The 18,536-nt window shown below is 53.8% G+C and overlaps 1 protein-coding gene across 3 annotated transcripts; it reads left to right on the top strand.

The window, feature by feature from the left end:
- The first annotated feature begins 230 nt into the window (after positions 1-230).
- Positions 231-18,181, top strand: ZCCHC17 (zinc finger CCHC-type containing 17). Of its 3 annotated transcripts, XM_058819811.1 has the most exons (9): positions 231-361; positions 525-633; positions 1,389-1,446; positions 3,335-3,435; positions 3,516-3,607; positions 6,452-6,552; positions 9,654-9,802; positions 17,581-17,752; positions 17,837-18,181. In XM_058819811.1, exons 2-8 carry the CDS (start codon positions 592-594, stop codon positions 17,743-17,745), a joined length of 708 nt encoding a protein of 235 aa, XP_058675794.1. In that variant the 5' UTR covers positions 231-361; positions 525-591; the 3' UTR covers positions 17,746-17,752; positions 17,837-18,181. The 3 variants fall into 3 exon arrangements, with proteins under 3 accessions (XP_058675794.1, XP_058675793.1, XP_058675795.1); XM_058819810.1 differs by having other exon boundaries at positions 17,581-18,181; XM_058819812.1 differs by lacking the exon at positions 231-361 and having other exon boundaries at positions 525-662; positions 17,581-18,181.
- Positions 18,182-18,536: the final 355 nt, after the last annotated feature.

Below are 18,536 nucleotides of genomic sequence, written 5' to 3' on the forward strand. Positions count from 1 at the left end.
CGCCCGCCGCGCTGATTGGCGGAGCGCCCTGGATGTTCCGCCCCCCGACACAGTGCCGGCACGCCGAGGATAGAGCGGGGAGCGCGGCGCCTTCTGGCGCGCCTGGCTTTGATTGGTGGAGAGCGGGCGCTGGGTAGCATGGGTAACGCTGATTGATTGTGGGGTGCTACACGGAAACATTGCGCGCTGCGATTGGCGGGGAGCGCGGCCTCTCAGCGTGAGGGGGGGATGGCGGGGGTGGCTGAGGCGATGGCGGCTGAGGCGATGGCGGCGGGCTGGTGTCGCTGCCGCCGGCACTGACGAACCCTCACCGCCCTGTGGGCTCCGGGAAGAGCCGTTCTGTCCCACCGCGCTGGTTCGGGTCAGTCCTGCACCGGGCACTGCGGGTTCCACTCGGGTCCATCCCCGCGCTGCTCCAGCAGCTGAACCCCGAGGGCTCTCTGGGGGCTCTCTGAGGGTTCTGTGACGGCTCTCTGAGGGCTCTTTTGGATTTTCAGGCATTAATGAAGTGTTTCTTTCCTCAGCATCCGGCAGAGGAGATGCGGTAGCGTGGCGTGGATCCCGCTGGCTGTCACGGCACCCAGGGAGGAGATGGAGCCGCTCCCCGAGCTCTATTCCATCTTCCAGGGCGAGGTGCGGCAGCGGCCCGGGCCATGCTCTGGGTGAATTCATTGTTGGTTCAGCCGGGGTTTAGCGCGGGGAGGTTTGGGTGGCAGAGAGCTCTGTACAGGTGCACTCATCTGTGTCTGTGCAGTTGTTTATGTGCAGATGTGAGGGCAGCAGGGGAGAGGCGATTCTGTCCTGTCACCTGATTCTCCACCTGCAGAGCTCAGAATTTCAACCTCAGCAGCACCTGGAGCTGCTGGAGAGAGCCCAGAGGAGCCCACGGAGCTGCTGCAGGGCTGGAGCCCCTCTGGAGCCAGTCTGGGAGAGCTGGGGGTGCTGCCCTGGAGAGGAGAAGGCTCCAGGCAGAGCTCAGAGCCCCTGCAGGGCCTGAAGGGGCTCCAGGAGAGCTGCAGAGGGACTGGGGACAAGGATGGAGGGACAGGAGGCAGGGAATGGCTGCCAGTGCCAGAGGAATGGCAGGGCTGGATGGGATCTTGGCAATTGGGAATTGTTCCCTGGCAGGGTGGGCAGGGTCTGGGCTGGAATTGCCAGAGCAGCTGTGGCTGCCCCTGGAGCCCTGGCAGTGCCCAAGGCCAGGCTGGGCTGGCACAGTGGTTGGTGTCCCTGAGGTGGCACTGGGTGGGATTTAATGTCCCTCCAGCCCAACCTAACCCTCATTCTGTGCCAGTCTCCAGCTCAGTGAGCTGGGCAGGTTTGTTGTGCACATTCTCCCCTGTTTGGGAAGGGATTTCCTCAATCTCTGCTCTGGGTTTTCTCCCCAGGTTGCTGCAGTGACAGATTATGGAGCCTTTATCAAAATCCCAGGCTGCAGGAAACAAGGTTGGTGTGTGTGAAATTATTTCAGTGTTGCTGTGGCCCAGGCAAGCAGCCAGCTCGGAATTAAAGGCTTTCAGGAAAAGCTCAGAAAATGAATTTTTCCTAAATTAGGAAAGAATTTGGAAAGCATTTAGAAGATGATGGACTTTTGCATGATTACCAAAAAATACTCAAAGGAGTTTTTCGTAACTTCAGGATATTTGGGGTGGAATTTTGGGAAATTGTGGATATTTTGGGGTTTTGTTACCTTCAGATTTCAGTGGAGGTTTTGGGAATTTGAGGATATTTTAGAGATTTATTTAAAGGTAATGGCAGAACTGTAGAAATTCTGCAATTTGCCCAATTTCCTCCTCCTCTCTCCCATCCCCTGGGGTGACTGTGTCCCCTGTGTCCCATCCCTGGGGTGACTGTGTCCCCTGTGTCCCATCCCCTGGGGTGACTCTGTCCCCTCCCCTGGGGCTGACTTTGTCCCCTGTGTCCCATCCCTGGGGCTGACTGTGTCCCCCGTGTCCCATCCCCTGGGGCTGTTCTGTCCCCTGTGTCCCCTCCCCTGGGGCTGACTGTGTCCCCTGTGTCCCCTCCCCTAGGACTGACTGTGTCCCCTGTGTCCCCTCCCCTAGGACTGACTGTGTCCCCTGTGTCCCCTCCCCTGGGGCTGACTGTGTCCCCTGTGTCCCATCCCCTGGGCCTGACTGTGTCCCCTCTGTCCCATCCCCTGGGGTGACTGTGTCCCCTGTGTCCCCTCCCCTGGGGTGACTGTGTCCCCTGTGTCCCCTCCCCTGGGGCTGACTGTTACCCCTGTGTCCCATCCCTGGGCTGACTGTGTCCCCTCTCACATCCCCTGGTATTACCACACCTGAGTGGGCGCTGGTGGTGAGAGAGACAAGGTGAATGTTGTTTCTTGATCAGAAGGCTGATTTATTATATCTTATATAGAATACATTATAACTGTACTAATAGGAATAAGGGGAGAGGTTGCAGAGCAGCTAAGCTAGCTAGAATAGATAGAAAGAATCCACAATAAAGTTGTGCCCAAGGACTCAGTCCCCTGGCTTGCACTGGTGATTGGCCCTTAATTATAAACATAGAAAATGAGCCAATCAAGAAAACCCCTGTTACATTCCACAGCATCTGATAATAATTGTTTACCTTGTTTCTGAGGCCTTTTGCCCTCCAGAAGACACAGAAATCCGAAAGAAAGGATTTCTGTGAAGAAATGTCTGCGACACCCTGGGGCTGACTGTGTCCCCTGTGTCCCATCCCCTGGGCTTGACTGTGTCCCCTCTGTCCCATCCCCTGGGGCTGACTGTGTCCCCTCTGTCCCATCCCCTGGGCCTGACTGTGTCCCCTGTGTCCCCTCCCCTGGGGCTGACTCTGTCCCCTGTGTCCCCTCCCCTGGGGCTGACTGTGTCCCCTGTGTCCCATCCCCTGGGGTGACTGTGTCCCCTCTGTCCCCTCCCCTGGGGCTGACTGTGTCCCCTGTGTCCCCTCCCCTGGGGCTGACTGTGTCCCCTGTGTCCCATCCCTGGGGTGACTGTGTCCCCTGTGTCCCATCCCTGGGGTGACTGTGTCCCCTGTGTCCCCTCCCCTGGGGCTGACTGTGTCCCCTGTGTCCCCTCCCCTGGGGCTGACTGTGTCCCCTGTGTGTGTCCCATCCCTGGGCCTGACTGTGTCCCCTGTGTCCCATCCCTGGGGCTGACTGTGTCCCCTGTGTCCCCTCCCCTGGGGCTGACTGTGTCCCCTCTGTCCCATCCCCTGGGGCTGTTCTGTCCCCTGTGTCCCCTCCCCTGGGGCTGACTGTGTCCCCTGTGTGTGTCCCATCCCTGGGCCTGACTGTGTCCCCTCTGTCCCATCCCCTGGGGCTGACTGTGTCCCCTGTGTCCCCCCCCAGGCCTGGTGCACAGGTCCCACATGTCCTCCTGCCCCGTGGACAAACCCGCAGAGATGCTCGACGTGGGGGACAAGGTGTGGGTGAAGCTCATTGGGAGAGAGGTAACCCTAACTGAAATCAAATACCCTGGTGTTCATTAATGTTTGTAGGCAGTTCATCCTGCTCCTTGTGTGCTTTGCAGGTGAAGGATGACAAGCTGAAGCTCTCCCTCTCCATGAAGGTTGTTCACCAAGGCACGGGGAAGGACCTGGATCCCAACAACGTTTCCCTTGAGTGGGTAAATCTGAGCAGAACAGAGGGCATGGCTGCCCAGGGGGCACAGGGCATGGCTGCCCAGAGGACACAGGGAATGGTTTTCTGTGGGGCACAGGGCATGGCTGCCCAGGGCATGGCTGCCCAGGGGGCACAAGGAATGGCCTGCCATGGGGCACAGGGCGTGGGTCCCTATGGAACACAGGGCATGGTTGCCCGTGGGACACGGCATGGCTGCCCAGGGGGCACCGGGAATGGTTTTCTGTGGGGCACAGGGCATGGCTACCCACAGGGACACAGGGCATGGCATCCTATGGGGCACAGGGCATGGCTGCCCACGGGGCACAGGGAATGGTTTTCTGTGGGGCACAGGGCATGGCATCCTATGGGGCACAGGGCATGGCTGCCCACAGGGCACAGGGAATGGTTTTCTATGGGGCACAGGGCATGGCTACCCACAGGGGCACAGGTCATGGCTGCCCATGGGGCACAGGGCATGACTACCTGTGGGGCACAGGGCATGGCTACCCACAGGGACACAGGGCATGGCATCCTATGGGGCACAGGGCATGGCTGCCCACGGGGCACAGGGAATGGTTTTCTGTGGGGCACAGGGCATGGCATCCTATGGGGCACAGGGCATGGCTGCCCACAGGGCACAGGGAATGGTTTTCTATGGGGCACAGGGCATGGCTACCCACAGGGGCACAGGTCATGGCTGCCCATGGGGCACAGGGCATGACTACCTGTGGGGCACAGGGCGTGGCTACCCAGGGGACATGGAATGGCTTCCTACAGGACACAGGGCATGGCTGCCCGGGGGACACAGGGCATGACTCCCCATGGGGCACATGGCATGGCTGCCCACGGGGCACAGGGAATGGTTTTCTGTGGGGCACAGGGCATGGCTGCCCAGGGGGCACACAGCATGGCATCCTATGGGGCACAGGGCACGGCTGCCTGTGGGGTACAGGGCACAGAGCATGGCTGCCCAGGGTACACAGGGAATGGCTTCCTATAGGGCACAGGGCATGGCTGTCCACAGGGCACAGCTGCCCAGGGGGCACAGTTGCCCAAGGGACATGGAATGGCTTCCTATAAGATACAGGGTACCCTCCGGGCACAGGGCATGGCTGCCCACAGGACGCAGGGAATGGCATCCTGTGGCACACAGGGCATGGCTGCCCATGGGACACTGGGCATGGCTTCCCTGGGAATGGCTGCCCAGGGGGCACAGAGCATGGCTGCCTGTGGGGCACAGGGCACGGTTGCCCAGGGAACATGGAATGGCTTCCTGTAGGACCCAGGGCACCCACAGGGCACCTGGCATGGCTCCCTGTGGAACACAGGGCATGGCTGCCCATGGCACACAGGGCATGGCTTCCCTTGCCAGAGGGCAGGGCTGTGTGGCAGCAGCTCTCTGGTCACAGAGAGCAGCACAGCTTCCCCAGGCATTGTGCTGAGAAAGGCTGAGAGATCAGAGACAGAATGAGAAACAATTTTTATCTTCACTTGCTGCTCCTGTTGTTGTGCACATGTGCAATGTGTTATGTGTTGTTTACCAGAGGGTGGTTTCTTAATTAACCAGTGGGGATGGTGTTTTGATTACAGGACCAATTAAGTCTGTCTGTATTGTAACTGTCTATAAAAGCAATGGGTTTCTTTAAAAAGATAGATATTGATCAACATTCTGTGAATCATGGAATCAATGCTAATTATCACCCTGCCAGGGGACAGGGATGGATGGGAATTTGGGAAGGAGTTGTTCTCTGGGATGGAATTCGCAGAGCAGCTGTGGCTTCCCTGGATCCCTGGCAGTGCCCAAGCCAGGTCAGCTCTGCTCTTTGGGTTTAGAAAGTTTTACTTTGAGAGTGTCCTGGTTTTGCATGGGAAACTATTGCAGGAAATCCAGGACTCCTGCACAACTGACCAATGTGATCCAGCAGAAGCCTTTATTACATTTACACACACTTTTATAGATTCTGCAAACTGCTAAGTGCACACTGCTTGATTGGTGCCTTTGCCTTGCTCTCTGTTTGGTGCCTGCATTTCTCACAGTGTGTGATTGGTCACAGTGCAGGTGTTTCACAGCCCTCTGTTATCCTGTTCTTGCCATCTTGGCATTTGGTTTCTCAGCCTCTTCTTTCTTAATTTCCACAATTTATGTTCCAACAGCCTTGAGGAATCCCTGAGGCTTTGATAACAAACTCAGGAGCAGGCTGGCTGTGCCCACCATGGCCTAACCCTGCAGGTGCATTGCAACAGGAGACATTTATAAAAATCATTATTAATGTAGGGAATAATGTGCTCTGAGTCCATGATTCAGAAGGTTGAACAAATGCTTTATTAAGCTGTAATTTATTACACTAATACTATGCTAAATTACATACTAAAATACTATGCTATACTAAATTACATATTATACTAAAAGGTGCTACACCAAAGGGATACCAAAGCAAAACCTGTGAGTGTCTGAGACAGCCAGGACACACCTTTGACCCAATTATCCAAGGAATCAAAACAACCTTCATCAGTGTCCAATTAACAAATCACTTTGGGTAAACAATCTCCATAACACATTCCACATGTGCCAAACAACAGGAGCAGAGAATAGAAATAAGAATTGTTTTCTCTTCTTCTCTGAGCTTCTCGCTGCCTTTCCCTAGGAGAAATCCTTGGGAGCTTGTGTCTGCTGCTCTCTGTGAAGAAATTAGCAAAATCTCAAATTAGCAAACCAAAATCACCTCACCAAATAACCTTTAGAAGCCTTGGGGCCATACAAAAATGTGAAAGCCTTTTGTTTGTAAAAAAAGAGGGATTAAAGATGAGAATGGAGTGAAAATGGAGCTGTTCTTGTCCCCCCAGGCAGGATGAGAGGAAGAAACGCTCCTTCAGGGACTACACGAGCCAGAAGATCACCCTGGAGGCCGTGCTGAACACGGTGTGCAAGAAGTGTGGCTGCAAAGGTGGGGCTGGGCTGCTGCTTTTGGCCCTGTCCCAGCCAGGCACTGAGCCTTGGTGGGCTTCTATCAGTGTCTGTCTCATGGTTGGAATCCCAGAATGGTTTGGGTTGGAAGGGACCTTAAATCCCACCTGATTCCAGTCCCCAGGGTCACCTCCCACCATCCCAGGTGCTCCCAGCCCTGCCCAGCCTGGCCTTGGGCACTGCCAGGGATCCAGGGGCAGCCACAGCTGCTGACATGGTTACATGTGCTTGTAAGGATTGAATTTTAGTTCTGTGTATGTCCTTTAGAGGAGGGAGGTTTTATCACTTGCTACAAAACCGAAAGATTTAATTCAAGTCCTTAAAAAAATTAAAAAATGTTTATTCCTTAAAATCACGCTCCTTTGGGCCAGTGGAGGGCCTTCATCACAAAGGTGATGAAGAATTGGAGAGATGAGGAGGGACTGAGGGAGCTGGCTTTGATTATTGTGGAGAAGAAAACTGAGAGGGAATCCATAAATCCACACAGATATCCCCAAGGGTGTCAGAGGATGGTGCAGACTCTGCTCAGGGGCAGGACAAGGAGTGATGGCCAGAAAATGAAACACAACGAGCTGCACCTCACTGTGAGGAAGAACTTCTGTCTGTGGGGAGTGGCAGAGAACAGGGAGGGAGTGGAGTGTGGAGCCATCCCAGCCCCCTGGATGTGTCCCTGTGTCACCTGCTCCAGGTGATCCCTTCAGCCCCAACCATTCTGTGCCTCCTGCTGGGATCATTGAGGTGGGAAAAGAGCTCCAAGGACATCGAGTCCCAGCTGATCCCACCTTGTCCCCAGCCCAGAGCTCTGAGTGCCACCTCCATTGGAATTCATTGGACACCCCCAAGGATGGGCACTGCAAAGCTCCCTGGGCAGCCCCTGCCAAGGCCTGGCCACGCTGTGCAGAAAGAAATTTCCCCCCAATATGCAAAAATGGGATTTTAAGGACTTGCAGGGCTCCTGTTCTGTTGTTGGTGTGAGGGGTTTGGAGCTGTGGGGAACAGGAAATGTTCCCTGCCAGAAGGGGCTGGGGCAGGGACACCTCTGCTGCTGGGCTTGCACTGGATGGATATTCCCTTGTGGGAAAAGCCTTTGGGGTTCTGGTGTTCAGGATGCAGAGATGAGGTGGGAAAAGAGCTCCAAGGACATCGAGTCCCAGCTGATGCCACCTTGTCCCCAGCCCAGAGCTCTGAGTGCCACCTCCAGGAATTGCTGGGGCACCTGCAGGGATGGGCACTGCAAAGCTCCCTGGGCAGCCCCTGGCAAGGCCTGAGCCCCCTTTGCATGGGGAAATTCCTGCTGTGCCCACCCTGAGCTGCCCTGGCCCAGCCTGAGGCCGTTCCCTCTGCTCCTGTCCCTGTTCCCTGGGGCACAGCCCGACCCCCCCGGCTGTGCCCTCCTGGCAGGAGCTGTGCAGAGCCACAAGGGCCCCCTGAGCCTCCTTTGCTCCAGGCTGAGCCCCTGCCCAGCTCCCTCAGCCCCTCCTGGGGCTCCAGCCCTGTTCCCTGAGCAGCACAGAGCCCCTGCCCTCACCTGCCATCCGTGTTGTAGTGCAGCTCCATGACAGCCCCGCTGTGTCCCTTCAGGGTGGCAAAGTTGTCACAGTCCCCAGAGCGCTGGGGGGCTGTGATGGTGCTCACAGGGCTCTCAGTTTGAGGGAGGAGATGAGGATCTGACTCCATGTTTTAGAAGGCTGATTTATTATTTTATGATATATATTACATAAAACTATACTCAAAGAATAGAAGAAAGGATTTCATCAGAAGGCTGGCTGAGGATAGAAAAAGAAGGAATGATAACAAAGGTTTGTGGCTCAGCTCTCTGTCCAAGCCAGCTGACTGATTTGCCATTAATTAGAAACAACCACATGAGACCAATCCCAGATGCACCTGTTGCATTCCACACCAGCAGATAATCATTGTTTACATTTTGTTCCTGAGGCCTCCCAGCTTCTCAGGAGGAAGAATCCTAAGGAAAGGATTTTCCATAAAATCTGTCTGTGACAGGGCACACCAAGGGACAGGTGAGCACAGGAACAGCCTGTTCTGTGCATGGAGCTGATCTTTGGGGCTCAGCAAAGTGCAGGAGGGACCATCCCCACTGCTGAGCCCCATTTGGGGCAATTACTCTGATTTTGGTTTTTAAGAAACAAACAAACCTTCTGCAGGGGGGATCCCCCTGTGAACCCCCATCCATGGAAGCTCCAGCACAGCTGGTGGGACACTGGAGCTGTGCCTCAGAGCTAAAACCAAGTTGTGCCCTCTGAAATGATGTCCTGCCTGGTTCAGCAGTGCCAAGATGATTTTGTGGTGCCTTTCAGGGGATTTATTCAAGTTGCTGAAGTCCAAGTTGGTTTTTTGTGCAGTTTTTCTGTGCCCTACTTGTGTTGTTTGGAGGAAATGGTTCATGGGGGCTTGTGCTATTCTGGAGGAGGTTAATGCTGAGTGTGGCCTCTGTAGTCATATAGAAATATCCTTAAAATATTATTTTAAAGAATTATTACTATTTAAAGACCTCTTATGTATAAAACACTATTTTAAAGAACCCCAAAACCAGGATTATGCCTATTTCCAATCTGCTTTTTAATAATGGTGTCTCCTCCTAACAGCAGGTGCCAGCTCTCCAAATTCCCCCTGCATCTTAGTAGGTCAACTTTGATGTCTCCAGAGTAGAAAGGGCAGAACCACAAGAGCTGAATTTCTCTCTCTTTGTACCTTTAGCTCATTTTCCAGGTGCCAATCACACCAATTTACCTTTTCTCCATTCTTTTCTGGGCTGATTAAGCCCCTGCAGAGACAGATTTTGACTTGTTGAGACAAGAATATTTTCTCTTTTGCCTAACTAATCCCTCCAGAATGACCTGGGTGATGTTTGTTCCCTCTCTGTTTAATCAGGGCATGTTCAACCAGCTGAAATTTCAGGATAAAATATGTCCAGTGTAGATTTTCTCCTTGAAAAAGATTGATAATCAAAAAAGCCTTGGCAGCACTTCAGGTGTGTGAAATGCATTTGTTAAAAAAAAAGAACAAAAAAAAGGAGAAGGGTCTGGGTTGTTCCTTCAAACACATTTTATTTTTTATTTCCAGGTCACTTTGCCAAGGAGTGCTTCATGCAGCCTGGGGGAACCAAATACAGCCTCATTCCAGAGGAGGAGGAAGAGGAGGGGGCAGCAGCAGGGCATGAAGGGGACAAAAAGATCAGCCAGGCTGAGGAGTCTTCCAAAAAGAGGAAAAAGGTACAAGGTGGCATCTGGCTGGCCTGGAAAAGGAGCTGGGGATGGGAATTTGCTCTGTGGTTACAACTGAGTTACTCCAGCAAGGTGGGTGTGAGTAGCCAGGTGTGGGCTGAGAAGGTGCCTCAGGTTTGGGCAGATTCTGTAACAAAACAGGAAACTCCTCTGCAGATTTCTTATTAATTCTTGGGTTTTCTCTTTTTATTGCCAAGTTCCCTTCTAGCTGGTTTTGTGTTCCAGCACACAGCCCTCAGAGATATTCTTAGAGTGAGAAAAAGATGATTGTTGTTTTTCCTGGTCTTTGTGAGGCTCTGCAGGCATTGCTTCAGTGTCCTCAATCCTGTGACTCCTGTTTTCCTCCTTTCTCCTTCTTTGTTCTGTTCCCAGTGCCCTGCTGGCTGCAGGGGTATCCTGACCCTGCCAGGGCTGTGGGAATTGGGGTTATCTGCACACTCTGGGGGAAAATCCCTGGCTGTGTTTGCACAGGGAGCATTCCCAGGCTGCAGAGCAATTTCTGTCCCTGTGAAAGTGGCACCAGATCAGAGACATTTCCCAGGCTGTGTTTGACCTCTGGCTCAGAGCAGGGTGAGATAAAATCAAACCCAGGTGAGACTGAACTCAGGCCAGGAGCTTTTGGTGCTCAGGGTTGTTCAGGGATGAGTATTCACAGAGTCCCAGAGGGTTTGGGGTGGAAAGGACCTTAAATCCCATCTCACCCCACCCCTGCCATGCTCCCAGGTTGCTCCAGCCTGGTTTGGACACATCCAGGGCAGCCACAATCCAGTTCAAGACTTCAATAAATTAATTCTTCCATCAGCACCTTCACATTCCCACTTTTAATTTCTCTTCCAAAGCCTTTTCTCTATTTTTCCCCTCTTTCCAGCTCTGTGGCCTCTCTGTATCCTGGAGAGTGACAACAGGCAGAAAAAGCTCAAATTATTTAAAAGTTTTGGGGAAAAATTACACAAAGAAGTGCACAAACAACTTGTTATCCTACCCCTGCCCATCCAGCATGGGGATTCCCAGTGGAGTCTTGCCCTGCTGACCCTACAGGAAATGTGGGGCACTGTCCTCACTTTGTTCCTGATTTTTTTGGCCTTGGTGGATTAATAGCTTTCCTTGAAATCTCCCTCGTTCCTTTGATCTCCCTCCCTTCTCAAGGGTGACATCAAAAGTTGTCAGATGTTTTCCAGAGCTGCAATAATAAAACTTGGAGCTTTTTTGGAGGCAGGATGTGGGATCCTGGGGATGAATGGTTCCCTTGTAGCCTGGAGTGCCTGCTGTGATCGTGTCTGGGAGCTCCATGTGCTGCCCTGCTTGCCTGCAGCTGCAGGGATTTACAGCACATGGAAACAGCTCTGTGCATTCAGGGACAATCTCCTTGCTGCCCTGTCCCCTCCCTTGTGTGTGACACCAGTGTGGCCCTGGGGTTTTGAAATGAGAGGAGGGAGCTGCCTCTCCACTGAGTGTCAGAGCCATAAAATTAATGTTTGTGATTGCTCAGGATCAGCATTTTGTTCTTTTCTGGGATTTTTGTTCTCTTCCCAGAGACTCCTCCAGGATCCTCATCTCTTTTTGTTTTTTCCACCTTGCCTTCCCATTGGTTCCCAGCTCCTGATTTCCCTCCTGCCTGAGGAGTTTTTCTCCTCTTCCTGGATCTAATATTTCCTTGCATCTTCTGGGGTTTTTCTCCTCTTCCCAGACATTCCTCCAGGATCCTCATCCCCTTTTTTCCACTTTGCCTTCCCAGTGGTTCCCAGCTCCTGATTTCCATCTTACTCTAGGTGTTGTTCTCCTCTTCCTGGATCTGATGTTTCTTTGCAGTTTCTGGGGTTTTTTCCTCTTCCCAGAGATTCCCCCAGGATCATCCCCCCCTTTTTTTTCCCTCACCTTGTCTTCCCAGTGATTCCCCAGCTCCTGATTTCCCTCCTGCCTGAGCATCACAGTATTCCCAGGCTGGAGCCTGATGTTTCCTTGGAGCTTCTGGGTTTTTCTCCTCTTCCCAGAGACTCCTCCAGGATCCTCACCCCCTTTTTTTTTTTTTCATCTTGTCTTCTCAGTGGTTCCCAGCTTCTGATTTCCCTCTTACCCTGAAGGGTTTTTCTCCTTTTCCTGGATCTGATGTTTCCTTGGAGTTTCTGGGGTTTTTCTCCTTTTCCCAGAGATTTCTGCAGGATCCTCACTTCCTTTTTTTTTCACCTTATTTTTCCCTCCTGTCTGAGGGGTTTTTCTCCTCTTCTTGGATCTGATGTTTCTTTGCAGTTTCTGGGGTTTTTCTCCTCTTCCCTGAGATTCCTCCAGAATCTTCACCCCCTTTTTTTCACTTTGCTTTCCCAGTGGTTCCCAGCTCCTGATTTCCCTCCTGCCTGAGCCCCACAGTATTCCCAGGCTGGAGCCTGATGTTTGATTGCAGTTTCTGGGGTTTTTCTGCTCTTTCCAGAGATTCCCCCAGGATCCTCACCCCCTTTTTTTTTTTCACCTTGCTTTTCCCTCCTTCCTGAGGGGTTTTTCTCCTCTTCCTGGATCTGATGTTTCCTTGCATCTTCTGGAGTTTTTCTCCTCTTCCCAGAGATTCCTCCAGGATCCTCAGCTCCTTTTTTCCACTTTGCCTTCCCAGTGGTTCCCAGCTCCTGATTTCCCTCCTGCCTGAGCCCCCCAGGATTCCCAGGCTGGAGCTGGGTTCGGGTCTCTGTGTGGGGGTGGCACTGGTGTGACAGTGCCACATCCTGGGTGGCAGCAGTGAGCCCTGTCCTGTCTTCTGTAACCCCTGAGGAAAGGGGTGATGGAGGGAGAAGGGGAGAGGCTGGAGGGTGTCCAGGGAAGGGGCTGGAGAATCCTGAGGGAGCTGGGCAGGGGCTCAGCCTGACAAAGGGGGGTCAGGGGGGCCCTTGTGGCCCTGCACAGCTCCTGCCAGGAGGGGACAGCAGGGGATGCTCCCCGGGAATGAGGGGAGGGGTGAGAGCAAACAGCCTCAGGTTGTGCTGAGGGAGGTTTAGGGTTGCCACTGCTCAGCCCAGGGCAAGTTAGAAAAAACAGAAATTTAAAGGTTTTCCATGTGTGCAGCCTGGCAGAGCAACACCATGGCTGTTCTCCCCCATCCCTGTACCCTCAGCTCAGGAGTGTTCAGCTGCTCCTTCTCCCCTTTCTCAGAACAGGGCAAGACTGAAGTGCAGAGGAAGAGCCAGCAAACACTGAGCCACTGGTGCAGGATCCCCATATTTATGTCCCCTGGCCCAGGGCATTTCACCTGCTCTGACCCCACATCTGCTCCAAATCCTGCCTTCCCTGCCCTCTCAGCAATCTGTTTGAAGGTTTATGGAGGGGTTCTCCTCACTCCCCTCTGACTCTCTTTGAAGATTTCACTCCCTTGTCTGCTTTTCCCTTTTTACACCCCATCTCCCATGCAGGTATTTGGGACAAACCCTTCACAGAGAGGGTTGGTGGTGGGGTCCCCATCCCTCCTAAACCCCATGGAGGTGGCACCTGGGGCTGTGCTTGGACTGGCTGATCTGGGGGGGCTTTTCCACCCTGAACAATTGCAGGATTCCCTGGTGCTGTGCCAGGGGGGAGCCCTGGGGCTGTGTGGGACAGCAGGGCAGGCCCAGGCTCTGGGTCCCTTCTCCTGCTGGGGTCAGGGGGTGAGGTGGCTCCTGTGGGAACAGCAGTGTCCCTGCTGGGCTGTGTGGGAGGCAGGAGGCTGGGAATGGCTGAGCCCTTTTCATCCTGCAAGAAAAAACCTGCAGTGCTGACTGAGGGATAACCCTTGCACTGAAATTCTCCATGTTAATCCCATCTTCTGCTCACATAACCTCAAATTTGGGGGTTTGGATCCATTTCAAAGTTCCTTGTGAGCTTTATTCCACATTGAACAGCTCATCCCTGAGGAGGTTTTGGATGGCCTTTGAAATTGGGGCTTTTTTTATGATTTTGCTGCTCTTTTCCCCACCTTGTGGAAGATTTGCAGATCTTCATGTTCAAACCACACCTAAGTGTGTTTGTTCTGTGACCTGTGGTCCATCCTCAGTTTTACTGGTTTTACTGGTTCTTCCATGGCATGAAGAGGCCACAGCCCTTCACACATTGACTGCATTGGAATTTTTCTGAATCTGGCTGTGTTTATTTACTGACTCCAGGCTGGGTTCTTCTCCTCAGCTTCAATCTGACTGCACCTCCAACAAATGATGCAAAAGCACCTTTAGGTTGGTGTAATGAATCTTGTTTGGAGTGAAATTGGCTGCTGGAATGAGGAAAAAGAATGAAATGAAGAAGCCCAGAAGGATTCCTGGCACACACTGGGGATGCAGACAGACATTAGGAATCCATTGCTGTTTTTCACAAAGTCTTGGAATGGGATTTTAACTCCTCAGAAGGGTCTGGTGAAAAATATTTCAACTTCTTGGACAGTTCTGGGCACTCCCCTCTTATCTCAACCCCAAATACCTTCAGGGGGAGTGAGCTGAGAGCACAGCCTGGAGCAGTTTGCTCGCACAGGGCAGGAGGGAGCCTGCAGTGCTGAAGGGGCCCCTCTTGGAGGAGTTTCTGGAGCAGCAGGGAAGGAATTCCATGCAAACCAGCACTGAGGCTCCAGCCCAGCCTGCTCAGGGGCTTGGAGAGAGGTTTTGGAGCACTTTTGTTGGGTTCTCTGTGCTGATTGCATAGGTGGGGCAGGATGTGCAGGGAACCGTGAAGTGCAGCTCTGTGTGAGGCTGACTGAGAGCTGCTTGGCCAAATCCTCTCCAAACATTGCCCCAAAATGCAGTGTTGGGGTGCTGGGTGTGCCAGAGCTGAGCTGAGCCCCATCCAGCCTGCCTGGAGGGCATTGGCAGCTCAGGTGTCCCTGCAGGCACAAACCTGGGCTGTGGGCAATCGCTGGGCTGCAAACTGAGGTTCCTGGTGCCCTCAGTGCTCCATCCCCTGCTCACTGGTGCCCTCAGTGCTCCATCCCCTGCTCACTGGTGCCCTCAGTGCTCCATCCCCTGCTCACTGGTGCCCTCAGTGCTCCATCTCCTGCACATTGAGTTCCCTGGTGACCCCAGTGCTCCATCCCCTGCTCAGAGTTCCCTGGTGAGCTCAGTGCTCCATCCTGTGCTCACTGGTGACCCCAATGTTCCATCCCCTGCTCCCTGAGTTCCCTGGTGCCCTCAGTGCTCCATCCTCTGCTCACTGAGTTCCCTGTGACTCCAATGCTCCATCCTGTGCTCACTCAGTTCCCTGGTGCCCTCAGTGCTCCATCCCCTGCTCAGAGTTCCCTGCTGACCCCAGTGCTCCATCCCCTGTTCTCTTGAGTTCCCTGATGCCCTCAGTGCTCCATCCCCTGCACACTCAGTTCCCTGTGACCCCAGTGCTCCATCCCCTGCTCCCTGAGCTCCCTGGTGACCCCAGTGCTGATCTCCAGGGCTGGGATGCTGCACTGAAGGAAAGGTCTGGCACAGGATGCTGCTCCTGCAGTGCAGCAGTGCTGCCTCCTGCTACTGAAAATTATAAAATCATGGGATGGGTTGGGTTGGAAGGACCTTAAATCCCATCCAGTGCCACCCCTGCCATGGGCAGGGACACTTCCACTGTCCCAGGGTGCTCCAAAGCCCTTCCAGCCATGGAGCAGCCACACTTATTCCTCTGGGAGTGCTCAGCTCTCCTTGTGTCCTGCTGCACTTCCAGCCCAGGCTGTGTTTGCTGTTCTGCCTGCACTTCTGCACTGGAAGAATCTGAGAATCCTGGAATATCCAGGGTTGGAAAAGACACAGGGATCACTTAGTTCTTAGTTCAGCTCCTGGCCCTGCACAGGACACCCCAAGAGCCCCACTGTGTGCCAGAAAAGGGATTTGTTTCTCTTGGAGTGATCTTGGCTGTTAGAACCCCCCAAAAGGGGAGAGTGAGGCTTTGTTGATTCTTTCCAGCCAGCACAATGCCCATGTGTGCTTTTTGTCCCCTGCTCCATCCCCAGGAGTGTGTGTGACATCCTGTCCTGCCTGCAGCCCTCACATCCTGAGAAAGTTTCCCAAGCTCTGGAATGAAACTCTTGCTTGTGAAGGTCCTGTCAGACTTTCTCACCATGTGCACGGGCTGGAGAAGCTTGAGAAAATTCTCCTTGCTGCACCCCCTTCTCTGAAGAGTTTAACTCCTTCCCATCCTCCTAGACTGGGAGGATTTGCTTCTGCCTTTCCTCTGTGGCTCAGGGACTTTGTGCTGAGTCTGTTGTTACCCCTCAGGAAAACAGATCCAATTTTGGGTGATATTATTTGCTGTTAGTGAGCCAAAATGTGCCAAGGGTCTGGTGGGTGTGGAGCCACTCCATCCTGTGCTCCCTTCCCTGGAATCCCTGAGGGATCTTTTGGATGCTGAGCTCTGGGTGTTGTCTTTGCTCTTCCAGCTCCCTAAAAAAGTTCTGTTTGATTAAAAATCAGCTGCCAGCTCCTTTCCTTTTCCCCCTGGGCCTGATGCTTGGACACCCAGTCCAGTTTGGGCACAGGTGCTTAAATTCAGGTTAGTCAGAGCCCTGAGCTGAGCTGGCCATGCCACATTCCTCACTGGGGCTGTCCAAGCCTGTCCAGGGCTTTGTTCACCTCAGTGGCCATCTCTGATCCTGAAACCTTCCTTGGCTCCTCTGCTTGAGTCCTCAAACAGGGCAAAAATTCCTGATCAGCCTCTCTGGAGCCAGGCTGGGAGAGCTGGGGGTGCTGCCCTGGAGAGGAGAAGGCTCCAGGCAGAGCTCAGAGCCCTTGCAGGGCCTGAAGGGGCTCCAGGAGAGCTGCAGAGGGACTGGGGACAAGGATGGAGGGACAGGAGGCAGGGAATGGCTGCCAGTGCCAGAGGGCAGGGCTGGATGGGATCTTGGCAATTGGGAATTGTTCCCTGGCAGGGTGGGCAGGGGCTGGGCTGGAATTGCCAGAGCAGCTGTGGCTGCCCCTGGAGCCCTGGCAGTGCCCAAGGCCAGGCTGGGCATTGGGGCTGGCAGCACCTGGCACAGTGGCAGGTGTCCCTGGGCTGCAATCAGCTGCCATTGAAGATCCCTTCCCACCCAAACCACTCTGGCATTCACATTCCTCAACCAAGGATGGAAACCAGCACCAAAACCCATTGCAGCAAATGGAGAAAGGAAAGGAAAGAATGATTTCATTAATATTTTAATGATTAATAGTGTGAAAGGGCACAGAGGAAGTTGGGGAGCGGGACAAGGTGCAGTAGGAAGATGAGGAGCAAGGAGAAGATGAGGAGCAGGATGGGGTTCAGGAGAAATTGGGGAGCAGGAAGGGGTGCAGAGGAAATTGATGAACAGGAAGGGCCACAGAGGAAGTTGGGAAAGAGGAGGGGGTGGTGAAATCTTTAGGGAGGTTGTGCAAGGAGCCACATCTTGCAGGAGGGCACTGACCTTGTCCTGCTCTTCCCTGGGCTCTCCTGCCTGAGCTGGGAGTGTTTGGATGCTCCTGTCCTGGCAGGCTGGGGCTGGTGGGTGGGCTGGTTTAGAAATCTAATTTTTGGGCAAAAAACGCTTCATCCTTCCAACTTTTATTAATAAAGAACAATGAAATAATGGAATAAGAGCAAGAATTCTCCTTCCATGACTTACCCAGTGTTTTCCAGCCATGGATTTCCACATTGCTGCCCTTCTGCTCTGACTCCTGCCGTGCTCTGTGCTCTGCCCTCAGCTAACTCCTGCCTCCTGGGGCACTGTGCCCTTTCCATGCAGGAGCAGGCCCAGAAGGGCTCGTGCTGCCCTGCTGAGCCCCAGGGAGGCCATTCCCACATTCCCACATTGCCAGGTTTCTCCTGTGTTTTCCCAGGAGAAGAAGAAGAAGAAGAAGCACAAGGCCAGGCCGTCCTCGGAGTCGGACTCAGGCAGCTCAGCCTCGGACAGTGATGGAGCTCAGCCCTCCAGCAAGAGGCCCAGGCACTCCAGGAAGGCCAGCAAGGCTCCCAAGAAGAAGAAGAAGAAGCACAAGAAGTAGCTCTGGGGTGAGCAGGGCAGGCTTGGCTGCTGCCATGGCTGCAACAGGGACCAGCAGCTCCTGCTTCAAGGACAAGGAGTTGATTTCAAAGGAACATTTGGTGTTACAGGTGCTGACCTTGTACGAGCTGTCCTCTGTCACCTTGGGCACAGGCTGCCCCTTTGTCCCACAGCTGCTGCCAGCACGGGCTCGTGACAGCCTGCAGGGCACCCGTGCTGTGCCACAGCCTCGTGTCCTGCTGTCCTGCTGCCAGCTCCTGGGACAGCTGCAGAGCTTGGGGTGGCACAGCCAGGCCCCCATCGTGCTGGGCACAGGTTTGGTGGCAGCACAGCCCCTGGCACAGAGCTCAGGGCTGCAAACCTGCCCCGGCTCACTCGGCCTCTCTGCGAACACCAGGAGTGGAGGAGCAAGGAGCAAATGGGGGAGTGGAGATACTGGGAGTAAACATGGACTGTGGAGTGTTTGCTGCCTTGGAAAGGGATGGAAAATAAATCTGCTCTCTGCAGCTGCACTTTGTACCTGCTCCTTTCTTCTGTGCCCTCCACTTCATCTTGGGCGGGGGGAGAACAGTGTGGAGGAGATGGGAGAGGGTTTTTTTGGGAAGTTCTGGCTGCTTCCCCAGGTTCCCTGGGCTGGGAAGGGGGTGTGTGCTGAGGTAACCCATAGGAGAAGCCTTCTGGAGGGAGCATAAATCTTGTAACTGGAGCTGAAGGTCAGGGGAGGGGACGGCAGGGGAGGGTGCCAGGAGCAGCTCGGCCCTGCTGGGACAGATGTGAAGGGGGAAAGGAGCC

The sequence above is a fragment of the Ammospiza caudacuta genome, chromosome 25 (genome assembly GCF_027887145.1).
Source record: "Ammospiza caudacuta isolate bAmmCau1 chromosome 25, bAmmCau1.pri, whole genome shotgun sequence".
NCBI lineage: Eukaryota > Metazoa > Chordata > Aves > Passeriformes > Passerellidae > Ammospiza > Ammospiza caudacuta.

Bases quoted from the DNA above. Each gene is read 5' to 3' on its own strand.
- ZCCHC17 (XM_058819810.1), top strand. From the start codon at position 592: ATGGAGCCGCTCCCCGAGCTCTATTCCATCTTCCAGGGCGAG. The intron at 634-1,388 runs GTGCGGCAGCGG...TTTTCTCCCCAG, and splicing joins ATTCCATCTTCCAGGGCGAG to GTTGCTGCAGTGACAGATTA. The intron at 9,803-17,580 runs GTACAAGGTGGC...GTGTTTTCCCAG, and splicing joins CTTCCAAAAAGAGGAAAAAG to GAGAAGAAGAAGAAGAAGAA.